The sequence below is a fragment of the Taudactylus pleione genome, unplaced genomic scaffold, assembly GCF_031769625.1.
Source record: "Taudactylus pleione unplaced genomic scaffold, aTauple2 ptg000556l, whole genome shotgun sequence".
NCBI lineage: Eukaryota > Metazoa > Chordata > Amphibia > Anura > Myobatrachidae > Taudactylus > Taudactylus pleione.
In genome coordinates this window covers 24036937-24047500 of record NW_028284958.1, presented here as the reverse complement: position 1 = coordinate 24047500, position 10564 = coordinate 24036937, and the positions used below count along the sequence as shown (strand labels likewise).

At 41.4% G+C, this 10564-nt stretch overlaps 1 protein-coding gene across 1 annotated transcript in view; it reads right to left on the bottom strand.

Moving 5' to 3' along the window:
• Positions 1-10564, bottom strand: part of MAP2K5 (mitogen-activated protein kinase kinase 5) — a 105871-nt gene that overhangs the window by 78849 nt on the left and 16458 nt on the right. Inside the window, exons 4-7 of the mRNA XM_088452775.1 lie at positions 10203-10260; positions 6952-6992; positions 5992-6059; positions 4266-4314 (exon numbers count right to left, since the gene is read on the bottom strand). Of these exons, the coding sequence (XP_088308901.1) occupies positions 4266-4314; positions 5992-6059; positions 6952-6992; positions 10203-10260 (216 nt within the window). The remainder of the gene's footprint in view (positions 1-4265; positions 4315-5991; positions 6060-6951; positions 6993-10202; positions 10261-10564) is intronic.

Here is a 10564-nt window from a genome sequence, read left to right as displayed (position 1 = left end):
CGGAGGGCACCGGAGCATTACTCATATATGTGCAGAGTGCCGGACCTCTTCTCTCGATGTGTATATATACACATATATATATCCCCCAAAGAAACAATGTTCAGTTGTACAGCTATACTCAAACAACCATATCGCTACACAAATACTGCTATTTATTTACCCCATGATAGCTTTATAAAAAGCCTTATGACTACCGACTATGAACTGAATTTATTGAAGCAGAGTCTGTGATGAATAATTTATCACTGGATTTAAAGGACCACTAAACCTACAACGGAGATAGCAGCATAGGAAATGGCTAATAATGTTCACAAAGCTAAATATTTTAAGAAAGTTGGCAAGCAAATATTTGGGATGAGGCTTTGGAAGGGGCAGTTTTTTTTGGTAGGGGGGGTTAACACTTGGCTTCTTTTCTGTAAAGATATAAGGATGATGCAAAGTTGTATCTTACTGTACTGCACAGAGGGGTAGGCAATGAACAGTCCCCCAACTGTTGTAGAACTACACACACCAGCATGCCCTGCTACAGTTTTGCTATTTGGCCATGCTAAAACTGTTGCAAGGCATGCTGGGATGTGAACTTCAACAACAGCTGGAGGGCCGCTTATTGCACACCCCTACGTCTAGAGCAGGGGTCTTCAACCTTGGCCCTCCAGCTGCTGTGGAACGACACATCCCAGCATGCACTGCCATAGTTTTAGCATGCTGTTATATCAAAAAGGTGGCAGTGCACGCTGGGATGTGTAGTTCCACAGCAGCTGGAGGGCCAAGGTTGAAGACCCCTGGTCTAGACCAAAGTGTACGCAATTACTGCAGCAACTGCATCTACACTTCTGAATGAAGAGGTGAAACTGGGCTTTAAAGGCCTTCTCCAGTAGGCAAAGATCAGAGATGGTGTGTCGGCACAACCGCAAGCCATGTAGAGTTGGACAGAAGTGTAAATACATCTGTCTCCAAGTGTATCATGCGCACCAAGTAAAGGCTAGAGCGAGCGAGTACTACTGATGATGGATGACAAGCAACAAAAAGAGATAGGTGCGGCCACAGCACAAGATGCCTACAGCTCTGCATATGGTGAGTGTACAGGCTCTCGCAAAGGAAGAGGACATACACAGATTTCTATCCAAGTCGGGCAATAAATTGAGCAATTTGCAGTTTATAAGTTAGTAAGTATAGCTCTCTCTCAGCGACATAAGATCTGCACTCACTGTGTTTTGCTTAAGGCAACAAATCACTCTGCAACTAACTTTAGGTTCATTAGTTAGTAATCAGGTGAGGCTGTGCCAACGACATTCCTGCATAACCCCGAGTATCCCAAATCACAGCCGGATCACAGTGAGTAAATTTAATGTGAACAAGGAAAGGGACTCTCCCGGCACTAGTGACAATGCTTCCTATCAAGTGCTGACACTATCAATAAGGGATCAATACCAGTATTCACCCAGAGTGACAGAAAAGAAATAAATATTTATACCACAAAACCTGTATCAATGCAGCACTATTCCTGGCCTGTCAATATCTGATTAACTTGAGGAATGGCCTCTCGTTTTCCATTAATGATTAATAAGGACTCATATTAACCCTGCAGCTGCTGGGAGCTTACGCATCATAAACCCTCACTTTGGTCATCAATCCGATAACTAGAAATTGTTTTTCTGGGCCCAGATTGTGGTCAAATGTACTCATGGGGTTCTCTTTCTTTTTATTAGTGGTGTGAGGAGTGAAAGCAATACTCTCCCTTTAATGTAGGAAGTTTACCGAGATCTGCATGGTGGAGTTAGTTTTCAGTGTGAGTATATACTGAGTGTGATAGATGTGTGTTTAGTGGGAGGGGGTGAATGGAGGACAGAGGCGGAAAGGAGGGGCATCTTAATTGTCTTCTTGACATGCTAAACTATGACAACTTGATTCATGAAATGCCGATGAGTCTTGGAGGGGGTCACGCAGGGAAGATGCTGAGATAATTAAGATTTCAAGCGTCTGAACAAGGAAGGGAAGTGAGCAGCAGTTAGGAAATCAATAAGACCCTTTTATTTGCAGTGACACAGATGTCTTGGCCAATTGATCCTAATAGGCAGGCTTGATAGCATCGGGCAGCTGCCTCCCCAGAGCTGGGAGAGGGAGACGGCTGTTTATCATACGCACAAATCCCACATGGCTCCTATGGAGGCAGTAGAGATGGACCAGCGCTAGACGCACCTACCAAACATAATGTCAGACACCAACAGAGCAGATGTTTAAATGTAACACTATAAAGTAACTCAAGGTGTACACATACAATTAATAGCAGACAATTGAGACCTCAAACTTGGAATCAATGTTTTATAGTAGGGCTGTGGCTTATCCTCTCCCTCCAGGGAACCAAGGATTACCACTCTACTCTGAAGCTGGGTACACACTCTTACGATTGCAGGCTGATCGGGTAAAACTGTCCCGATCAGCTGTGCAGTCTGTCCCCAGTGTGACCCCAGTCAGCCGCGTACACACTGTGCAGACATAGTGCAGTGTGTACGGGCTTCTATGGGATTGGGAGGTCGAACCGATAAATATTAAACTGTACATAAGATACGAGCTCCCGATCCTGACTGTTGCGGGAGCGTTAAAAGCCGTTTATCTGCTAACGCTGCTGCATTGGGACAGCGTACACACCTATACAATCCAACGGCCGTTCTCTCGATATTAGATGAATGGCCCGATGATTGTATAGGTGTGTACCCGGCTTAAGCAAGACCAAGTCAAATCTAAGGAGGGATCTGACACAGAACTTCGGCCTCCACTGTGGTTATTCATTGCTTCTGATTTATAGCTGAATACAAATCTGTCTGAAGCAGGAACTATAGAAACTAGTTAGTAGTGGCATCCTCAGTCCTCTCCAACTACGGCTCTCACTCAGCAAACTTTGGCAGGTAGAGCCCATAACTCAGAGATCTTCCGGAAGACGGTCACTTGTCACCAGGCCTTGTTTCAGTACATAACACAACAGTGTACATACCAGGTTTGGAGTAGAGAGTTTGGCTTTTTAGTCATTTATCTCTTTTTTTAAATTTATCTCCGCACTTACTTATGCTAAAAGGTGTCCCATGACCATCATTCATTCTGGCCAAATGTGGGTGGAATCTGGCCTGTCATCTTTCACTTTCCACCAAGCGTGATCCTATCAATTTCAATAGGATCTTTATCTGGCATTGTGCTGCTTTTCAGGCTACATACGCTGCGACATTGGACCAACGGCCAGAGATTGGCTGCGATATTGCAGAATATGTCGAGATTAATGTCGGTTGCTTTAAATAATAAATTATAGAGAGAATGCAAAGTCAGTAAGACCCTAGTGGCGTAATCGGCCCCCATCTCTGTGCCTTAGGAACAGGACAGAAGAGGAGATTACAACCTTTCTTTAATGGATTTAAAGCACAGTAAAGTAGAAACAAACTTTAAAAAAAAAAAAAAAATGAAGACAAAAAAGTAGAATGCTAGGCGAGAAGATCAGATCATTTTAGAAAGGTCCAGAGAGGCTGATTAGCATAAATGTGTCCACAAACACTCGGCAACATAAAATAATAGATTATAAATCCTCTTTGGTGGAAAGGATTTAAAAAAAATAAAAATAAAATCCTCTTTGATATATTTAGAAGACCAGAATGAAAGTAAAATGGAGAAGTGGAAATACCCCATTTTTCCCAGCACCTCATATACTGGACTAATTCACTGACTATACTTATGTCTCTATGGCGGCAGCTCAATGCAGAGCTCTGTTAAGTCCGACTTAAGTCAGACAATGCCGGTTAGCGTGACTAAGCTGGGTGTTTAGTCGCGCTAACCTGCATTCTCTGACTAAAGTGCCGGCTGCGATGTTGTTAGCCCCGCGCTAAGCCGACAAACAGCCTCACAGCCAGCACTTTAGTCGGATTTCTGCTCGCACCGTCAGGAGGGTGCGAGTAGAATTTCTTTAGTCGGCCTAACAGCGCGCTGAATTGAATAGCTCCGAAACTCCTTCCCGGTACTATTAACAGTTTGCTGAATTGAATCACCCTCTATATATCTTTATATTAACGCTGTCTGCTAATTTACTAATTAAGGATATATCGAAGATGCATAACTGTCTAATCACACCTAGAACTGCCTTAATGTAAATAAGTGGCAAACGCAATAATATACATGTACAAGACAAAGGATACATTGTATGTCATATATATCTATATATATATATATATATAAAATAATGACCATAGCATGTGTGCATTGCATGTGATATGGGCATTGCTCACCTGTCCATTAGCCAAAATCTTTTTCAGTTCTGCAGAGGATGTCTTGAGGCTGTTAGAGGACATTATACCTTATTAAATGGGTTTTCCACCACATCAGCCTTACTAAAACCCCTTCCTAATAATTAGAGATGTGCGGTTCGGTATTACTAGGGTAAGTTCGGATCTCAAAATCTGCATCATATTGGCTATCCGGCTGTCACGCATTTTGGATAGCCAATAAGAGAAATCCAAACTAATCTGATTTGCAATAATTTGGCGATAAGAACCGAATAAAACTGAACCCGCCGCACATCTCTACTTATAATAGTACAATGGATGGATTCATAACCCAAGACCTACACCTTTCATTCTATTTAGCAGGGTCCCAGATTCACAAACACCCAGGACCTCTGCTGATCAACTTCAGCCAAGCTTGCTTCTCCGTAGCAGGAGAGATCCAACACAGCAGCTTAATTACAACCACTGAGTCCCATCTAGCCTCCTACGGAAAGCCTGGCAGCGCCAAAGGTGCTATATGTGCCAGGTGTATGCTAAATAGAGGGAATAGTGGTGGTCCTAAAGGAACATCACCCACTAAAGTATAATCAGCAAAGGAGATTTAGTAAAGTTCCTAAATAAAATGAAAAATCCCTTGAATAACTTTGCACAGATAAACAGCTCAGTCACACTTGCCCAATATACCTGTTCCGTCTGGCAGTGCCTATTCTGTCACTAGGGCCTGCAATGCTTATCCTTGTGCAGCAACCACATCCTAGTCTTTGGAAATACCCCATTCAATCTGCAACTACTCCAGGAAATTACGGGATAGAAACAGTGACAAATGTTATATTGAAGTCCAATTTAAGTTACGACCACCCCCTTCACTATTTTTATGGTTTAAATATTGTATTCTAAATAATGCTCAATTCAGTGGCATATATGGATGAAATAAATCATGAGTGAGGAGAGATCGGTAACATGTAAGGTGGACGTATCCCTTTGGTGATTTTTATTACATTGGCTGAAGTACCTCTAAAAAGACATTTCTTGGCTGGTGCAAAATGTAGAAACGCTGACCAACTGGAAAACGCCTTCTGCAAAAAGACTATGCACAACCATAAATAGCCTTCTACACCCTCCATCCACTTATTCAAGCTAAACTAATTTATTTTTAAACCAAAGAAGGTGCTTTTTTGCACCTAATACCCATTTAGCAGCTTGAACTACCAATCCATTTTTGCAACCCCATGAAATAGGAGCATTTGCACAAAAGTAGGCATGTGATGTGGCAACAGAGCCCATTTGCAGGTTGGTAACTGGTGCATACAACCATGTAACAGCCAAAGCTTACACTAACTCTCCAACATACTGTACAGCAGAGAGAGACCCCACTAGTCTAGTAGTCTGCACAACAATTCACCTACTCTTTTACTCTTTAGTTTTTTCTGACATAATAATCATATTATAAATCTCCAGAGCACTGAGGAGTGAGTAATAAAGGGTTAGGACCCTGATGGATGTACACATGTAGTAGGTCGTGCTTCAGTCCCCTTATTAACCATCCATAGTTTATTTCCATTATTTTCCATTCACTGCCTCAGCCATTAAGTTGCTCCTAGACAGTCTGAGAACCACACACACGGTGCTCACTGCTTCTTCTGGAACACAGCCCGAAGGTGATGTGACTGTAGGTGGCTGACTGACACTGAACAGTAATGTGCTCTCATTAACCTGCACACACACTCACCTATTGCTGGGCATATTGTCTGACACTGAAGGGCTGCTGCTACCAGATGGTCCAGCTCTGGTATTGACCTGAAAAAAAAAATAGAATAAATGTGCTTATTTTTAGATCAATATTACCTTTATCTCCAACAAAAGAGAACATTAAAATGGAGAATGCGCATTTGCAAAGCATTTTATTATGACCTGGCGAACGAGAACAGAAAAAAAACAAAAATTAACCATTTTCATTGGATAATGACATTTTATTTGGAGGGGGTTGGTGGTTATGTAGTTTAGTATGTGTGGACTTTTCCCTTCATGACGTGTAAGAGTAATTTCGCCAAGAAACATACCACCCAGCATTAATATGAGTGTATAATACGGGTTGCACTGATAGTATAAAGAAAGAAAAAAAAAATACCCAATCAGACCCCATCCCCCCCAAAAAAAACTCATCATAAACATAAAATAATAATGCAACAGCGCCATCAGGAGCCCAATTTATTATGAAAATCAACATATTTTTGTTTGATCCTACTAATCATTTTGAACAATTTATTTCTCGCACAAGGATGTTGTTTATGTATCCATCAAAATATGTAGAAAACTAAATGGCCCCTCCAAAAAAAAAGAAGTAAAAAAGTTATTTAAAATATTTTCTGTACGTGGAGGTTTCTCTCTGTGCTATCTGATTCCCAGCATACAAATGTAGTTTTGGATGCTCTTATGCAGATATATGCCAATTGCCCGTATAGCCTCCAAGTCATCTGAGGGGTTAATGTCAAGTGAACAGGCAATGAACAATCACAAGGTCCGAGCTGTCCTGTACTCACAGGCACTGGCCCTTCCAGGAAACGTAGTCCTGCTTGTCAGCAGTGCTGAAAGTACAGGGTTTTCAGGGTTTTTTTTTGACGTTTCAATAAGTGGAACACAGCATTTCAAATCCATCCAACTTTACTGAAACAATTATTGAAATTCCTACCTTGAGGCCATGTATGTTCCGCTTCCCGGGAGGCTTGCAGGCTGCAACAGTAATAGACTAAATTGTAGATCACATCGGGGCCATTTACAATTCCTCCCCCCCTTCCTTTGAAATGAATCGTTTAAAAAGAAATGAGAGTGACACCAAAATTAGCAGCGAGGAATGATTGAAGAGAGGCTCTCTGAGCAGAGAGAGAAGTCCCTGAAGACAGGATCCTTTCTGTGAAATCACACACCCTCCTGACACCGTCTCATCTAAATTCTAATTTCTGCTTAAAACACATAATAAAAAACACACACACACACAGAGTAAGCTAAAACTGATTGTGTGCTGCCCTTAATTCCACATTCTGGAGCAGGTGCTGTGATACTGGGAATTCCGAGCAATAGGAAGAACTGACTATTCATATTAATATCCAGGATGCTTTCCACGTGCCTCCTGTCAGCACAGGGCGTCTTATTAAATGTTCCTAATATCTTTCTTGGAAAGGGCAGTCTGTGCTGATTACAGGCCACAGACAGGAGCCTTGCTTATTCTAGTCCTATCTGAATTGTGACACATAGACGGCATACAGGTATAAATAATAGTGACCCCCCAGACAGAGAATACTCCAACCTCAATAAGGAATCTGGAATTAAATCTCCAGATTTACGCCAATTACATTTGGTTAACCCTTTCTGTGCTAGGGTAACTGCAGATAAAGTTGACCCTTTGAAAGTCAAAATAAGAGTTAGTCCCATGTTTAATTCTCCAAAATAACGCTCTACAGTGTGAAATGTACGGGAAGAACACTGTAGCAGGTTTAGTCTAAGGGCCTCTTGACAATAATGTAAAGTATGAATATATATTATTTCGTTTTATCCACAATGGGATAGATCAGAACGGCTGCAAAGCGCTAGAACTTGAATGTCATGGTAAGCCTTTGAGAATACCTTTACATAAACTCATTATTTGTGCACAGATAAAGACAACACGCAGGAAGGGGAATCAGATTCGATTCATTCGACTCCGAAGTAGCGAGAGGTGTTGGGGAACAGGAGCTCACTGCAGCTATATAATTCCACCACGCTGCACTGTCTGTCACGGCAACATGACAAATAAAGATGATTATTATGAATATAATCACGCTCACAGGTCTTGGCTCACACAGAGCAGGCTGCTCCCTTTTCACGTCCCCTGCACGCCACAAATTGTTGTTAAAGTCACTGTCAATTTTGATTGATTGTCTTGAAGTAAAGAATTACATTTTTGCCCCCTGCTCTGTCTCGCTGGAATGCATATTTAACCCCTGCTGTGTCAGCGGAGAGTGTGCTGTGCCCCAGCTATTAACAATCGTCACGCACTCTATAATTACTGCACACATCAATAAGCCTTTGTGCAACGCAGCAAGATGTGAAGTCATGTTACAGCGCGAGTGGGTGTGCAGCAGGGAACAGGTGCAAGACTTCCCGATTGTGCTGCTGCAGAATGCACGTGTATGATGCTAGTGTACATGCAAATGCAGTTTGTGAATAACCAGGACGGGTGAACTGATGGACTCGTCTAGGTAAGGACATCACATGAGTGAGGCCAACAAACATAGGTTCTATACATCCATGGTGTGATATGTTCTAATGCCACACTGATGCTGCGTTCCACTATCGCCTTAGCGATAAGTACTCTTTAGCGCTCGGTATCACAACAACCAAGCGATTGTACAGGCAAACAAAACATACGGTTCATAAAAGCTGCATCTCTGCCATGGTGCAAAATAAAGCAAAGCGGAAATATTTCTACTGTCATACGGGAGCAATATAGAGCTAAGAAACACTGTATACAGCTTTTTCTCTCCAAATCTGGCACGGGCGACCCCCTTCCTTTTGGCCTGACATAGCGGGTGTGCTTTTCATACTGGACACGTTAAGCGTCCAAGCACTGCTGTTTGACATCACCCTCTAGTAACCTTATAACGATCCACTATAAAACACATGCAAAGTTGTGGTAAAAAAAGAAACATAAATAGGAACCCGAAACTAAGACACAAGAAATTTCACATAACAAAATGTTAATTTTTGGCACGTAATGTTTTTATTTTATTTTTTATATGTAAAGTCTCATCTGCAGGGAAAAATGTGTAAACATACGGTATAGAGATATTGCCCATAGCAACTAATCAGATCCTACTTAACATTTATATAGCAGCTTCTGGAAGATAATAGCTAGAATCTGATTGGTTGCTATGGGCACGATCTCCACTTCTAAAAACCCGCACTTTAGTAAATATACCCCCATTGTGTCATCTGAGGTAACTGCCTACTGGTTTCATCAGACTAGATTATGATCAGTAAGTACTAGTGGACCCAAAGAGTTATCTAGACGATGTTCGCTTCACTGATGATCTTCCACAATTTCTGTTGCCTTTGAACAAATGTATGGCCCATATAACTTAATAGTATATACAAAGATTCAGAGTTACTGCCAATCATGTGAGTAACTTCCAGTAATAAAGAGGTTAAATCAATAAAAAAAAAATAAACAAATATATATCACAGGGGCTCTGCACTGAAAATGTGATCACAAAATGATTAATTATAAAACGTGAACAATGCAATTGTTATTATTATTGTTAGTTATTATGGTGAGTGCAGAGTCCCTGTGATACCATGTTGCACCCCAAATCTAGGAATGGTGATTGCCGTGGATTAGTGCCTTTTGTTTATTTGATTAATTTTTATAATTAATCATTTTGTGATCACATTTTCCCATGCACCCCTTTTAACCTGTTTAATCTAGCTTGTGTCAGCTGTTTTCCTAGGTGCTTTGTAACAGGTGTGCTTGGTGACTGTCTCACGTTTAAAAGCAAAGTTGCTATGAGCTTTAAACCTTGATTGCATACCTGGAGTTTAACACTAATGTGATGGCTATGTCCATGTTATAATTCTGAGCAACAGAGAAGGGACTTGTAAAGTGGGGTCCGTGACGATGGCTGCAAGCTTAAATGCATTGATCAATTCATGAACCAAAACCCCACTGTTTATTATGTGCATTATTATTATTGTTAGTTATTATGGTGAATGCAGAGCCCCTGTGATTTTTATTTAAACAATGTGGTCACATACCATGTTGCACCCCAAATCTAGGAATGGTGACAACAGTTCTCTGTAGGAGAAATAACTCCCCATACATTGTTGTGGCATGGACATGAGAGCCTTAATACATGGCATAATCACACAATATTGGCAGATTTAAGGAGCAGGCAGGCTAGCACTTACCACGTGGGTAGATTTGCAGAGGACCACTCCCCTGCTGTTCAAGGACCATACTGCAATACTGCAAGGAGAGAAAAAAAAAAGAGAGAGTCCTGATCACTGACCACATTCCAACATGGTCTCCTGATGGGCTCCCCTTCCGACTCCTACATCAGGCTGTACAACATATATAGCAGCACCTTACTGTCTAAAAACAACAGTCAATGTAAGCCTGTCACCATAAATCACATTTTCTGATTTAAAACAGACCCGCGATAGATACATACATACATACATACATACATACATAAGGAAGATCGCAACAGTCAGCATACAAATAAACACATTACATGTAGCCTATGGTTTCTTCTAAATTCATACTGTCA